The sequence below is a fragment of the Anguilla rostrata genome, chromosome 5 (assembly GCF_018555375.3).
Source record: "Anguilla rostrata isolate EN2019 chromosome 5, ASM1855537v3, whole genome shotgun sequence".
NCBI classification, from domain to species: Eukaryota; Metazoa; Chordata; class Actinopteri; order Anguilliformes; family Anguillidae; genus Anguilla; species Anguilla rostrata.
Genome location: NC_057937.1, coordinates 12,628,794 through 12,645,377, shown reverse-complemented (window position 1 = coordinate 12,645,377; position 16,584 = coordinate 12,628,794). Strand labels below are relative to the sequence as shown.

At 41.3% G+C, this 16,584-nt stretch overlaps 1 protein-coding gene across 1 annotated transcript in view; it reads right to left on the bottom strand.

Moving 5' to 3' along the window:
* tet2 (tet methylcytosine dioxygenase 2) overlaps positions 1 to 16,584 on the bottom strand; it is a 35,967-nt gene that overhangs the window by 4,764 nt on the left and 14,619 nt on the right. Inside the window, exons 2-9 of the mRNA XM_064335164.1 lie at positions 6,513 to 9,674; positions 5,420 to 5,510; positions 5,097 to 5,190; positions 4,358 to 4,566; positions 2,551 to 2,701; positions 1,345 to 1,434; positions 650 to 787; positions 77 to 428 (exon numbers count right to left, since the gene is read on the bottom strand). Coding sequence (XP_064191234.1) covers positions 77 to 428; positions 650 to 787; positions 1,345 to 1,434; positions 2,551 to 2,701; positions 4,358 to 4,566; positions 5,097 to 5,190; positions 5,420 to 5,510; positions 6,513 to 9,630 — 4,243 coding nt within the window. The 5' untranslated portion in view covers positions 9,631 to 9,674. The remainder of the gene's footprint in view (positions 1 to 76; positions 429 to 649; positions 788 to 1,344; positions 1,435 to 2,550; positions 2,702 to 4,357; positions 4,567 to 5,096; positions 5,191 to 5,419; positions 5,511 to 6,512; positions 9,675 to 16,584) is intronic.

The window sequence follows — 16,584 nt, the reverse complement described above, 5'->3', positions numbered from 1 at the left end:
TTTAAATCTTGCTGCTGCACTGTATGTCTCTACATTGTAGCTTCTAGCTCTGAACTGAAAGGTAAATATCACTTACCTGGCGCAGGTGTGCCCTGGTTTGGGTTCTCCCCAGGGTTTGGCCTCAGTTTAGCCGGAAGGGCTTTCTCTGCCTTGGAAGGGGTGTCTGGATTGGATAGCTTGCTTGTGGCCGCCCTTTTGGCGTCCAGCTTCCTCTGCCGGCAGGATTTGGCCGGCTCGGCGAGCATGCGCACTTTCCGGCGAAACGTTGTGAGCTCCTGGATAGCACCTGATTTTATCTTCTCCTGCTGCGCCTCCACGCTTCCAAACTCATCTGTCGGGGAGGCTTTGTACAAGGGCAGCACGTGGAGCTGTTCGTCCTCCGGGATCTTCCCGATTTCACGATTGTCTTCTCTTGTGAGAGTACATACCTGAACAGCGTATAAACGTGTACATTACCATTCAGCTTCAAAAATTTTGAAACACTGCATTAATTCCACACACACACGTTCCACATCCAGTTCTGTTTCACAGTGCAATTTAAATTGATTTTAAGTACAAAATAAAGGATTGTGTCAATCAAAAACAGCATATGTAATATAAAAATAAAAATAAATTATATATATATATATATATGTATGCAGACACATACCACAGTGCTGCCGCTTGGCATGTTGTGCAGGTCCCTGTGTGCGTGCGCGCAGAAGTCCATGCAGGCCGTGACTCCGGAGAAGGGCCGTCCCTCTTTCAGGCCCAGACGGCAGTCCGGCGCTCTGTGCTCGTGCTCCACCTGCAGATCAGAGCTGGCTCAGCGGCTGTGCATCGCACACTTTATAATACCCCCTGGTATTATAAAGTCTAAGTCTAAGATTTTTTTTGTTTGTTATCCCCAGTCATTTCCTGTTCCTCAACTGTCGCCATTTATTCTTGAAGTGGGTGACTGGTGTGCACTTTATGCTGTTACAAATAACCAAAAAACTGTTTATTATTACACAGAATTTATAATCATTGCTCCATTGAAAAAAAATGTAGTTTAAGTGAGCTGTACTGTGAATTGGGCGATTTGCTGTGTATTTGCTATTTTTAAATTGGTGAACATGAATAGCTTGTGTGAAGATGAATTTCATGCACCTGTCTGGCTACTGGTTCATCTGAAGCCATGATTCATTTTTTTGAGGGTATTATGGAAACAGCCTTTTACATAGGTATCTATATGTGTAATGTGCAAATCTATATATGTGCACATTCCTAAAAATCATTATTCATACCATTGCTTACCCTACCTTTGCATAGTGAAGTTATGCATGCAAAATAATGACTACATGGCATAGAGGTATTAACTCCTACCTGGTTTCCATAGGCATCCGGTGCCAGTTGTTTGTAGGTTGGTGCCATTAAAGTAGCCAAATTCTGTAGGTTTTGTTCTAGTCTCTCCTCCTGTATAACGATGCACAATTGATTTATGTTCAGCATAAAACAATTACAATGCCCTCCAAAATTTTGCATATACTTGCCATTTATGAGAAAAGAAATCTGTATAAAATAAATTATACAGGCAATAAGATATATTGGAACAGCACTGGAGCTTCAGTTGGTTGGACGAGACCAAAATTGAGCTTACTGCATGGCCACACACCCTTGACTCTGTAGCCATTAGCCATACAATCTATCATATGTATATATAGTGACTGACTTGAGTGCCAAACCAAGCTTAGTGCCCCTTTGTGCCACTCATTATAGGAAATAATTGATTAGAGAAATGTCTGCAGGTAAAATAATCGATGAGCAAGATCTGGAAGGAGATGGTTCTCTGTCTCGGACAGGAATGGAATTCTAACACCCCCGCTGTGCAGTGTCACTTCACATAGGGGTTGCCATGGAGACCACTCTTCTGCAGGGACAATTAAGCCAAGAAGTTTTATGGCTACACACAACTACTTGGCTACATTTTTATTATTTTTTTTAATTGGTGTAATTGGTCAGTTTGTATCCCTGTGCAGGGGGGAAAATTCAGCTGGCAAGCTAGTGACAGGGTAGTGCCGGCATCATCGTACAGTGTCAGGCCTTGTTTCTTGTAAACAAGTACGTACTAACATTTTAATTCTTGAAAATATCAATAAGGAACAATATGTAATTAGTCTAAAAGTAGTTTGAAAGTGTAAAATCTGAAAGGTTCAAAGAGTTAAACTGTTAAAAACTGAAAAACCCAGTAAGTTTTCTTTATAAACAGCTGTAGGTGGTGGCCTGTTCACAATGATTTGCAACAAATGGGAGAGGAGATCAGGTCAGGCAAAAGAAAAATTGCCAGAAAAATTATGCAAACTCATTAAAAAGCTTTCTGAAAATGCAAATTTATTTTTATAAATTAGATTAGCACTGTAGAATTTCTAGGATGTGATTTTCTGTGAAAAAAATACAATGCGCTAAAGTTTTAAATAAACTGAGTCAGATGGCTTTCTCCTGTGTGGGTTGGAGAGATTTTTTTTTCTTTTCTGGAAGTGTCTGGGTGTAATATTTACCGAGAAGGAATCATGTTCTCTTGCTACATCTCACCTCTTTTGGGTCATCTCCAAGGAGCTTGAATTTCCTGGGAATTTTGCTTCTGGCAAATTTGCACCCGTTGTAGTACATGCTCCAGGAGCAGCCAAAGGAGAAGGAGGCCCCACAAGCATCTGGGTCCAGACCTTGACAAGCACATGTTCTCCTGGTGAAACAACAAAGAGATAGCTGTCAGTTTACTACCATTTATAGTATGTTTTCTGCAATATGGTATGGTAGAATCTCAGGTGAATATGCTGTTCTGGAGATAGCTTACGATTTAATGAATTCAGTGTTCAGGTAATTATGTATTGTAATCTTTTCTTCTTTGGCTATACATGCGAACACATTCAAAGAAATACCACACCCTGCATTGTGTGTGAGCGAGCGTCCATGTGTTTTTGAGAGTTCATTTATTAAATTTATTCTGTATAATTGGAATAATAAATTATTTAAAATATATAAAAGTATATTTCTTCAAGGATGCACAGAATGTGTATCAGCCTCATTTTGGGCACAACATAATTTAGTTACATTTGAAATTATAATGGGATTTGAATTAATAGAAAACAGTCCTTTCTGAAGGTCAAGATTGAGTTTTATTGTCAGCAGGACATTATGAAGGGGGTCATTGTCCAAAATCTGCAAAAACAGTAACATTTTACAGAGAAGGAAACAGAATTATCTTCTGATAAGTATGCCACTGTCTTGAGCTGAAAGAAAAGCATGATGGAATCTGAAGTCAAGCTAGCCAAGACAATCTCTCAAGGTCTAACTGTTCTTTTATGGGTCTGAGGCCTTGACACTTAATATATAATATAAATGAAGCAAACACATATTGCAAAAAAAAACAAAAAAAAAAAACATATTGTTGAATTGCAATAAAAGTATAGTGGAAAATTATATATTTCCTGACAACAGAGAGAGTGATAGAGTGCACCGCAAGTGCATAATGTAATTGAGTATTACGTCACTCTGTTGCATGCTATACCATTACACACAGAAGCTTTAGGGCTGCCAAACGCATCCTGTTTAAGAGTACAGCAGTACATGCTTTAAAAAATACTAGCAAGACAGCTATCTGATGGCAAAAAAAGAATAAAACCAATGAAAATGTTATGATCTCCTTAAACATTCAGCGAAACATTATACATGCTTTCTTCACGCCATCTTGACAAGTTAAGAAGGTATGCTAATCTAGAAAGTTTTCATTTTTAACCCCCCATAGAACACCTATTCCACCTATTAATAATTCATTTCTTGGTAATGCATTCCAGTTGGATTTGAAAGTGAAGGCCCCAGGAGACCGGCAGAGGGAGGGAATGAAGGGCTCCTTTGACATTTCCAGGACAAGCGGGGCCTTTCATGTTCCTCACTCGCTGACCTAAAGCCCAGCCGTGCCATCTCTCAGTCACGCATGTGATTTCCAGACAGCGCCCGCCACCCCATTATCTTTAATTGTCAATTTTCTGCCGCTTTTTCTCGTCTCGCCCTCGTCCGCTGCATTTTTCTGTTGTGTGAACTTGATACTGTGTTCACAGCCTTACAGTATTGATCAAAATGGAATTGATGCATTCTTCTGGCTTCTAACACAGAAGGCAAGTGCTATAGGCCCATGTACAGCTGCTATGGTAATTATTGATTCTTCATTTATTTTCCCTTTGTGGAAAAACTTGAATCCTTGAGGTTTATGACACTGTAACAGTAATTAGTTCTGGATCAGATTAATATCTTCTGTATGTATGTATGTATGTATGTAAGTAAAGCAGCACAATAGCCGGCAGTTGGCGGGTGAGGGGAGGGGTGGGATTCAGGGCCTTACTCTTCGTTCAGAGCGCATCTGCGGTTGGTGAGGGCGCCATGTTTCCGGAGGGTTTCGCTCAGCTCGGTGTAGAGCCTGTCCGCCAGGCTCATGGGGATGCCGTCCCAGATGAGGATGACCACCACGATGCAGGCGGTGTCGCAGGAGTGTCCCGTTCGCTCGCGCACCAGCACCAGGAGCTTCTCGTCCGCGCTTCCTCGGCGGATCACCTGCCGTGACACCAACAGCAATGGGCGGTTAGAGCACAGGGTCAAAAAGCCATTTTGAATTAAGTCAATCTGTGCATCAGTTGTTAAGGAAGGAAAGGAAATATATGGCGAGAAATCTATTCATATTCATATTCAAAAGTATTATATATTGTGATAGTCTCTATCACTGCAATGGAATGGTGTGATTTTAATTGTCATCAAACCTGTGTGTTTTATATGATTGAGAGGAGAATCACATGTATTCTAATGTTCTATACAGTATATTCAGTATATTAGATCTTAAATACACCAGATTGTATCAGTTCCCCTGTTAAATAAAAAAAGATTTATTGTTCTTTCCATAGGGGGCACTGTAGATCAGAGAAGCAACCTCAGTATCATCTTGTTTAATGGTTTACCGGTCGTATCCCACAAAGATAATTTTTTTATTCTTTTCCAGACTTTTGAGTTACTGTAGGTACCAGATATATAAAGTAAGTAGACTGTTATGAGAGGTTTTCACAGCATCATAGATTGCACTCAAGTCTTACCCATTTGGCTATGGGACACCCCTGAGTGCTCTTTCCTTCCTTCCCAGTATACACAACCTTCTCAATCCTGATAGCACTTCCAGTTTGCCCGAACCTTGCAAAAACAAAACAACAGTATATCCTCAATTTAAACTCAAGCACATTGGTCAATAGTGCCAATCTTTTCATATATGTAACAGTATAGTGATATGGTTAGAATAACAGTGGTATGCTCCATTAAAATGTACCTTTTAGCAAAATATGCACTTGCACTCTTATTTGTTGACATAGAAATAACATGCCTGGCAAGAAAACAATTAACACCTGTGTGAAGAGCACCTTACCTGTTTTCCATCATCTCTCGAATAGCTGGTAAATTTGGTGCTGCTCCCAGGTGTGTATAATAGGGGCCTTCATCTTTCTCACTGAGTTGCTCTGGTCAAAACAAACAAGACATCCAGCCCCATTCACACTTGGACTAAGAAGTGCAGCACATTTAAATCCTTTCTCTCCCATTTTTGCATTACTCCAGAATTAAAATTTTAGCTGTCAAACATGTAACCAAAATATTTGTATTTTTTCTTTTGCATGACTGAAATGAAATCCCAATACAGCTTAGTATCCCATTAAGATATACATTTTTGCCACATTTACAGAAACTACTATCTGTTAAGATACCTTCACACTTAGAATGAGAACTATAACAGTAACTGTAGAAGTAGTACCAATAAACTATTCTCAAGCAAACAGAATGAATATGTTCACACTACAACACCTGCAAATCCAGCCAAAACAGTAACTATACATATAAATGCAGGAACTATGATAAAGCAATCAAAATTGAGCTCTAAAGTGAAAAATCCTTGCACCACATCTTTCAAGAAGTTTCATTCCATGATGGACATGACGTCCCGCATAGAGTACTCAACTATAGTATGTCATCTAGTTTGAACTAGAAACTTACTGCAGATGTTCACATGAAATTAGCCTTATTCCACAAAGATGTTCCCGATTATAAAATTGCTACAAAAGCAATTAGGCTGACATTGGGAGACACCTGGGTATTAATAGGAATTACCTCCCTCATACCCTCTACCTTTTTCTTCGACTCTCGTTAGCTAGCTAAATCACTTGCCCCAGTATGAGATTAATGAAACAGTCATTATCCATCTCCCAAAAATGAAAATAGTAGTTTGCTGCAGGCAGTGGAACGTTTTGTAATGATGGAACTTCAGGTTGTATGCTTGTGAAACTTTGTATCATTATAGTTGTCATTATCATTTTTAGTTATAGTGCTAGGCATGAAGGTATCTTTACAATAGCGTACTTAGTTTCCCATTAAGACTGCAAAATATGTATCATGGGCTATCATGTGCTTTCATGAATTCTAAAAATCGCTAGTCGTGCTGTTAGAGTTACATGATAAATCAGCCTTACCAACGCAATGACATGATGGAATTTCATACTGAGTTTTCACAGGAGTGTCCAGCAGGTTTTTAATGGGAGTGTCCAGCAGTTTCATTGGAGACTCGAAAAAGCTGTTGAGGTTTGGCTTAGTTGGGGTCAGATCAGGAGGAGGCTTTTTCTGACCTGCAGCTTCAAAGTCCTCCCTACCCAGGTCAGCATTGGCTGAGAGAATGGTCACAGCGCCTGACGTCTCGACCTTGACCTTGTTGGGAGACTTTATAACCAGTGATTTCCTCTCAAACAGCGGGGAGGGCTGGTACTGCCGCAGCTGGTGCTCCATGGTGGCGATGATGCTGCTCTCTTGCATCTGCTCGCAGGTGAGCTGCCGGGGCTCCTGTTTCACCATAACCTGTGCAGCAGGGCTCACCATCCCTCTGACCTGTGGCGGCGGCATGGGGCAGTCGAACCGCGGGCCATTTTCTCTCTTGATAGCCTGCAGGATGTGCTTGAAGTCACTGAGGTTCGGTGGGTGCCCCTGCCTCTCCTGCTTCTGCAGCAGGTGCATCCGCAAGGCAGCATGCCTCTGGATGTCCCTGTGGTTTTGGTTCTGGAGCTGCCCATGCTGAAACTGGGTGCAGTGATCCTGCGGTTCCATCTTAAGGAACTTCTGTACAACCGCATGTCCCGATACCTGTTGATTTGGAGCACCTAGTGCAAAGTGAGGTTGTTGTTGCTGTTGGTGCTGTTGCAGTTGCTGTGTTGCTGGTGGATGTGGGTAATCCATAAGTTGTGACTGTGGGTGATTCTGATGCTGCTGTGAGTATTGCTTAGGATTCCCAGAGCTTGGAGAACACTGCGGCTGCACGGTGCTGCTAAACTTGTAGTTCTCCTGGACTACTGCCCTGTCTGTATCACCACGACCGTACGGAAATGAGGCAGACTGTTTTTGCAGAGGTTGTGCATTTGAGGGGAGCGATTGCTCAAAAAAGCTGGGTGCATTTCTACTGGTGGGGGTGAGTCCTGCTGGACTAGATGGGCAGTTGGGTGATTTCAGCTGTTTTTCCAACCTTATGTACTCCTCCAACTTAAGCCTATTCAAGAGCTGGCTGTCCAGCTGTCTCTGAGATGGATCCTGGGTCTGGGACGTTTTCACAGGCTGTGCATTTTGGGTGGGGTTTTGATGGTTGTGGACTTCCTCCTGCCTCTCTGACTGAGGATACGGTGGCGGCTGCTGCTGTTGCAGAAAGCTGGATGATAGAATTTCCTCCACATCTTGGTCATTCTCACATAAGCGCTCATGCTGCGTTTGGGCACAAAGAGCTGCTTGCTGCTGGGACACCAGCTCCATTTCACTGGCCTGCCTCTGAGCCTGAGTGTGCAGGCTAGGAGGAGGTGTGGAACCTGGCTGCAGCCAATCAGTGACGGCTTTCTGTTGAGCTCCATCGTACCCTGGGTCAGGTCCGTACGTATCCTGCACCTGCTCGCCCTGTAGCTGGAAGTCAGGCTGGTTGAACCCCTGCATGGGAAATCCCTGCCCAGGGTCAGATCTCGGCATGTGCCCCTGCCGCTGAGCACCAGCCTGCTGCCCCTTCTGCGGCTGTGGCTGGAAGTCCTTCCACGCTGGCTGCGATGGCGGAGTGGAATTCAGATCGATCCATTCCACCTGGGCGTAGGGGTCTGCTCTCCGTTGCATTGCTCCAGATGCTCCGTTGAAAGACATTTTGCTTTCCATATCAGCGCCTTGTGTCTGACACGGTGTTATAAGTGCCTGAGGTTGGAGCCTCCCAGTGGGATTCTGAGTGTCGGTGATCGAATCTGTGGGGGAATGGTGGTCTGACGCAGCTGAACTGGGGGTTTCCTGTTGGGTACTGCTCTCAGCCAGCCCTTGTCTTTCAAGCTGCTGCTGTGCCTCATACTTTACCTCATGCTGAGTGCTCTGGGGCCCTTGAGACTGCTGGCCCAGATCGGAATCCTTGCCCCCTACCATTGCCGTGCTGGCAAAAGGACTGAATCCCACTGCCTCTTCCATCTGTACTGGGGCTCTGGGCTCCATCATGAGAGGGTAGGAGTCTTGCCTGAAGCTGTGTTGAGACTTTGGATACATATCTTGGGCCTCTATGCCATCGGAGAAGGATCTGGCATAGTTTACATCTTGTGAGTTGCTACCAGGCCTTGCCGGTAAGCCCATCCTGGGGACCTGATTCTCCCCTTGGGCTGGTGTGTGCATTTCCACCTCAGTGGCGTGAGGGTAAGGCTGCTGCTGGTGTTCTCTTCCAATCGTGCCCGGGCATCCATTCATGACAAATGGTGCATTATCATAGTTGTCACTGCTGCGCACTTCCGGGGTTATCCCATCTGGCTCTCCCGGTGCAGATATTGATGGTGAAATGAGCAAACCTGAGGTAAGTGATGGGGAATGAGTGGCCGGTTCAGGAGAGTTCTTTGCACTGGCTGGGATCTTGATCTCTTGTGACACATTGCTTTGCGACGCAATGGACACTCTGTCTGGGTAATACTGAGACAGTGTTTTTTGTAGAAGGTCTCCAGGTGTGTCCTCCATGGATGAGGCAGTCACTGTAGCACCGTTGGAAATTGGCATTTGCTTGTTCCTCGAAAGGGAGAAGAGGTCTCTATGGGAGAAATTAGCGTTCTTCTTGTCCTTCGGCAAAACGTCACAGTCAAAGTCCGCAGGCTTCATGTACTCTTGTAAACAGTCCAGAGTGCTGTCCAAGCCCATCGCCTCTTCTTCGTCCCATGCAGTAATTGTGTTGTTCTCCAGCATCTTATCATCACCACCGTTAACTTCCGAATCCCCTCGGAGTTTCTTGGACTGGTGAAGCCCTAACGATGACGTGTCACTCAAACCATGTTTTGCGTCTCCGTTTGTCACATGCAAGCTTTGATCTAACAAGTCCTGCACTTCAGTTGGCCTGGGACAGCCGTCGTAATGCCTTTTCATTTGGTTGATCCCCGAGCTGGGTTTGAAATGGCTCCTGTCGGCATCCCCATTGATTTGATGAGGAGGCACTTCTGAAAATTGGTTTCCATTCTGCAGCTTGTTGATCAGGGGTCCGGTCTGGTGAACAGTGCTGAGCTGTGCTATTATCAGACTTTTTTCCGTCTCATGACTGGCCTTTTCTTTTTCCATCTGGCCTGCTCTGGGTCCATCCACAAGGCTGCCCTCTCTGCGTCCTGGAATATACCAAACAAAACAGGAAGGGGGGCTGTTATTGGCATTAAAATTCAGGTTGTGGTTTAGTATGTGCCTATTTTTGCATTTATATTCAGTTTCAATATTTACACTCTAATATGATTCATATAAATGGTCATAAGGAGGATCAGTTAAGTTGGAGGTTTATTTTTTCCATCAATGTGATGATTGATATGCATATCCAACAAAAGAGCATAAAATGTCACCCCATGCAAATAAAAAAGGCAAATACAGGGGGAAATCAACACCCTTGAAGACGTCAGAGGCAGTAAATTATATATATATTTCCCTTGTATATTCATGACAATGACCTGCATAATTGAATGAGGTCATGAGTGAAATGTATTTTAGTTCGGCCCTGAGCGGATATCAGTTAGCTGTATGGAAACCAGCACAGAATTACAATGAACTCGGCCAGCTCACCAGTCAGATGGCAGAGACATATGAGATAAGGATGCTGGCATAGGTTGTTTGAGGACAGCTAGCACTGGCACTGTGCAATGCATCACTGGCTCTCTCTCTCTCTCTCTCTCCCTGTCTTGCTCTTTTTTTCTCTCGTTCGCTCACTCTTTCTCTCTCCAAGGGAACGAATAGACTAAACATGTTAAACTGATTACTTTCATGAAAGACCGTTAGACTACATTTTTTACATGTTCGTATCATTCTGCATCAAGGTCTTTGTGGACCTATCTGTGAACTAAGTCCATATGCCATGTGCTTCGAGTAACCTTCAAAGTCTTCATAGGAGTTTTCTTCTTGATGCACTCCAGAACCACAGAGGAACAACTTTTCTACAGGATTTGCTAAATAGTTTTCAGACATGCATAAAAAGGACGATTTCCTATTTGTCATTAATCGGAGGGAAAGACTATGTAATAGAAGTGTGATAGATTGTATGCAGCATGGATATTCAACTGGAGGCTCAGACACCAAATGAGGACCGCCATAGATATATATCATTGAGGGGAGGAAAAATATACTATAAAAAAGCAAAAAAGGCATCTCATTGTACATCTTATGCATACATTATATAAATGAAAAAAATGAAAAACATAAATTCTGCACCAATTGTAAACAGAATATTCTCCCCAGGTGAATCTGATACTCAAAATCACACATCTGTTTGAAAAATCAACTCAAACAGCAGGATAAGGTTTTGACTAGACTGGTTATGACTCAGTTAGGACTATTCTTGCAAAGATGTCCTCAATGTTTCAAAGAAATGTGTCCTCGTACTGAACCGGTTTTCAAATATTTGTGGATTTTATTTGTGTAGTTTACAGTGCTATAAAAAATAGAACAACAGTCCATAAAAAAACAACAATTTATGCTGTACCATGCGTCAATGTAGAATCACTAGATAGCTCTCGTTGCAAGAGCTGATAAACATAGATTCACATTCACATACAAACAGACAAAACCTAAATTCTTCTCAAGCCTCCTGCACAAGCTTTAATGACTATCTTAAAATAGGCCAGTGTTCAAGTAATAATAAACGGCTTAACCCACATTTTTGGCACGCACAAAAAAAAAAAAAAAAAAACACCTCTCAGTGCTCTCTCTCTAGCTCAAAACACAGCTGGGGCATTGTAAGGGAATGGATCCTTCAGTCTGTTCAGGCCTAAAACAGAGGGCTACATCTTGATTTGATGTCAAGGGTAGTGGCACACGTCGTGCCACCTACACATAAATACTATTGTATATCAGATGTTTCAGTACCCATCCAGCACATATTTCTGTGTGTACAATGAGTTCACTGTGCAACTCATTGCCACCCAAGTTCCGCAGTGTACTGTAAAAATGCACATTTATGTTATTGTTTGTTTTGATTTAATTTTTTTCGACATAAAACTCAAATAAACCCTGATGGAGAAACATGAGACTCTACCACTCCTGTTGCAGTATAATTGTGCATCTATTTCAATGCTGAATGTTAACACTTCTACACATTTCACAGAATATTTGCCATTCTGTTACTGCTTAGACAATATAATTGAATAATCATGAATGTTCTATGCTATAACCCAAACAGAATGTAAAAAAGGCATTTCATGTTTCATGTTATTGAAACACAGTAGGCTACTAGATTTTAACAACGTGGATAATCCATGGATAATCAAACAGGAGCTCTTAGGTTGAGTTGATCAACCCCAATCGAGATTAGACTCGCGATCTATTTTGGTGGTATTTATGCACATAACCAATGCAGTGAGTTAATCTCTTTCCATATGCTAAATTATATTTGATTTTTTTTTTTTCATTGAATTCATTTTTAATTTCAAGATGGCAGTGAACACCAATATCGGTCAGATTTGTTTATCCGCCAATTATTTATCTATAGGGCCTATTTAAAGTTGGAGCGCCCCAATATTGACATCCACTACTTCCACTTATATAATTGAAAGAATAATAATAATAAATGCTAGCAGCAAATTCTGTATTGTTCATGGGCTGCAAACACTTTACTGATACCATTATTCTGTACCTTGTAGTCTATTTGTTAGTAAATAGAGTTGAGGGGGAAATTAAGTAAAATGTATGTTATACCCTTAGAATGCAAATAACCTACTTATATGCGTGAAACAAACTGCCTGGTCAGTCTACTGAACCAGTTAAAAAAACAAAATATTTCAATACAACTCATAATAGAGTAATGAAATTGCAATTGTTTTGAATGTTTCATGTCTAGACTAATAGGTTAAGAACTCGATGGAGCTCTAGTTACATTACAGGCATTTAGCAGACGCTCTTATCCAGAGCGACTTACACAACTTTTTTACATAGCATTTTACATTGTATCCATTTATACAGCTGGATATATATACTGAAGCAATTTCGGTTAAGTACCTTGCTCAAGGGTACAATGGCAGTGTCCTACCCGGGAATCGAACCTGCGAGCTTTCGGTTACAAGTCCAGTTCCTTACCCACTGTGCTACACTCCTTCATTATTGGCACACAAGTGGCCATTTACACTGGTGAGTGTTTATTTATTTATTTATTTAAAAATGAAGCATAGCCTGCAGCCTTTATATTTCTGCAATAATGCTCTATTACGTACTATTTGCTGTAACTACCTAAACCTAAAAATCTTTCAGTGTTGATAGATAGCTTACTTCCCACACATAGCTTGCGCCCTTGCAGAGACTGTCGTCATGGTAATAAATTCCTGAGTGATGGGCAAGGTTAATATTACAGATGGCAAGCATGGAGTAGAGGTTTAAAAAGTGTCAGCTGTTAAGTTGCTCTGTTTCTCACCTTCCCCCCTCAGTGTAACCCTGTGCTACTCAGGGTGCTGCCAGGAGTTACGCTGCTCCACGGGGTGCAAGTTACTCATTAGCCATAGTCTACACAATTACCATAGTCGTTATGCAAAGATGTTATGGAGTTGTGGTAATGCAATGCAGAAATCAAGACGCAAAGACAGCAGTAGGCTACACCTATTTAAGAAAGATTTGTGTTTAGAGAAAGACTAATATTTATTTTACGAAATAGCATGCCGTGTAAAGTGTGTGGCAGTTGGTCTGACAGCAGTGTAATTAAATTCGACATCAGTAAGAGGGAGTCCTCGAGAGACCTGGTGGTATAAAAAATTAAGCTCATTAAATAGGATTACATGATTCACATTGACCGTTCCCGGTTTCACTGTACCTGAGGGTCATCACGGACCGTGTAGAGAACGCAAACGCTGCCATGAGAACAAATTAGGCTATGTGAGTCCAACCATTAACTAGTTAGATAATAATAATAATAATAATAATAATAATAATAATAATAATAATAATAATAATAAATTCAGCAATGTTTTCGTGAAGGACATTTCACATAGCATTGAGAAATCTTGCTATACACTGTAAAACCTAGGCTCCACCCTGATATCCCAGTACTCTGAAACATGCTGGAATTTCCTGGCCCAGTAGTGACGTTTTGCTCGATTCTGCCGAGAGAACATACGAATAGACTAATGCATAATGCTCCAGGGGCTTGTAGGTTTTAAAGTTAGTGTTACGTCAATTGGGTGTGATCAGTCTATCATCTCGCAAGCCTCTCTTAGTGTTCAATCTTGCTTGGTATCCTAAAAGGCGATTTTGGTTAAAAAATAATTAATTAATTAAACCGTTAATTAATTGTCTAAAAGTAGACTATCACCACTTCAATATCATTGCGAAATCGAAAGTTAATAGCATTGTATGTGTGTTCTAGCTAGCCTGTGTTTTTCGAATGTAGGCTAGTACGGATGAGGAAAGAATTTCGATGCAGTAGACGGCCTCTGCCACTGAGAACAGCTCTCACCAGAAGCAAATATGAATTGCAGCGATGGCATCGATTTTTCCCCTTTTCTCCTGCCACACGCGCTTATTAATGCAAGTCACATCTTCAGCATCTGCGGAGCGATTACCGCACGCAGGGCGAACGCTGCAGTCTAATCCATCATAATTATGAGTCGCTTCTCTGCAGATGCTGCTATGGGTTGCTTTAAGAGAAGTAGATTTCTGTGAAATATTACTGCATCTCGCAGTACTCTGACGCACAGAACCCTGAATGTTTGTTGACAGCACCATTACGCCGGAAGAGCGTTGTCATCCATAGATTTACGTGTCATCCTAGGAAAGTGGAGAAGCGTCGCCCATTGATTGTGTGAGAGTCAGTGTTTTTCTGCTAAACCATAAAACGCGTAGCCTACTCTTTCTAATTGTTGAGTCAAGTGTGCCGTCTTGTGTTCTGTTTTAATTGTATAAGAAATATGTCATAAGTCATAATACAGTATTATTCCCCGAAGTGTGGTTTATCTTCTGAGATAAATCTCAGCCTGACATATTTTAACAAAAATGTAACCTTCTGAATTATTTCAGTGCTTTTTTATGGCACTGTTTAGTTTGGTGATTGGTTCATGACAGAAAAATGTTGACTACTCCATATCTTATCTTAAAGAAGAAAAAACAAAGATTTCTAACTGACCCCAGCATCTATCCCGTACTGCTTTACGTAATAGTGCTTGTCATTATATTGGTATTTATATATCACTATCCTGTTTAGAGATATGAAAAAAATACATCCTATGCGATGCCATGGCTGTAAGGTAGGCCTACTTGCCAATAAAAGGAAGGAGGGGGAATGTAGGCTACAGATAACACACAATGCAGGTTAGACTGGATTTACCATTCAACACAGATGCCCTGGGCATAATTCATCAAAACCCTTTATCTGTTTACTACAGATTCATCAAGTGACTGTGTCTGTCTAAACTACCACATGCTTCTGTTCAACTAAACTTGCGGGTATTCTTGTTCCCACTCCCTTTGATACACTAATGGAAACTCACTGTGCATTTTCTGCCCAGTCTGACAGTCCAAAAGCTTTCCCTCATTTGCATATCATTTGCATGCCACCAGCTGTTTGGTTTCAGTCACTCAGATTGTCTGACCAGCTCATAGATCCATTATCCATAAGAGATTGTGAGATCGAAAACGCCATATAAATACAACCCATTCATACAATTAATTGCCCATAACAAATACATGAGTTCCACTCAAGCAACATTTAAGAACGCTTAAGAATGTGATTCGTACAGACTGTTGCACTACAGTTTGCTTTGCAAATCTCTCGTCTGCCCTTGTCAGATTCTGTAATATGTACACAATGTCATGAGGGTCCAGTATACTGAAATATGGAATTACAGTATTTATTTTGCTGAATCTACGGAGATATTTATTATACGTTAACACATCTTCACTCAGTTTTACAAATATAATAATTCCCTACCTGTGAAGAAAGAAAATTGTTGGGGCACTGGGTTGGTAACTTTCAGGCTATAGGTTCAGTTTTTATGTAGGGTACCCCTCTTGTACCTTTGAGCAAGGTATTTAAGCTGAATTGCTTGAGTATATATCCAGCTGAATAAACTAATGCTATGCAAAACTTGTTAGTTGCTTAAAGTGTCTGCTAAGTGGCAGTAATGTATATAAGAAGTCATCTGTTAATGTACATGTATGCATGTATGTATACATAACATTATGTCGTGTTACATTTCCTGCTTCTCTCTGCTTCATTCTATACATTTCCTTCTCTCCTCTGTTTGCATTCTGTGTGGAATGGGTTTGGTAATCTCATTTAAAGAGGAAGCCTATGTGGATCTCCTCCAGCCGGGAGGTGGCTCCGCTCCCACTGCTGATACGTTCCAGAGTTTACCGAGTGCTTGGCTGTGCAGGGCAGCTCTAAGGAGCTTGTCACAGTTGGATACACCCACCGTGAAAAAAAAAAAATCTCTGAGAATAGAAGATAACAAAGCAAACGATCCCAGCTGAGCGCTGCACACAAGAGAGGTCTGGTGTCCACTGCGCTTGCTCCAGAACACCAGCAGTATTAGCAACGTCCAGCATGCACCGAATTGCAGAGCAATTCGCCTGCTCCTCTTACAGATCTTTAGTCTGGGCCACCACAATTAAATCGAAATGGTCTTGTCTGGATGTGTATTGAAATGCAAGTTGTTTTTCGGGCTGTCTATAAATACTGTGTAATCAGAACCAAGGTTTTTTTTTTGTTATGTTTTGCTTAATCCGGTACTGCCTTTCAGTTTTATTTATTGAAATATAAATAAATTCAATACATTTCTCCCTCATGCAGCAAGTGTAGTATTGTATAAAAACTATAAAAACACTAACACTAACACTAACACTCTTGCAATGCCATGCTTGTTGGAGGATGAAGGGATAACAATTATTGACACGCTTTCAATAAATAAAATTGAGCTTTACTGAACAAATAACAGGCACCAGTCTTCAGTCTCTCTCTCTGTATGTATGCATGTGTATATATATATATATATATATATATATATATATATATATATATATATATATATATATATACAAACATACATACATACATACATA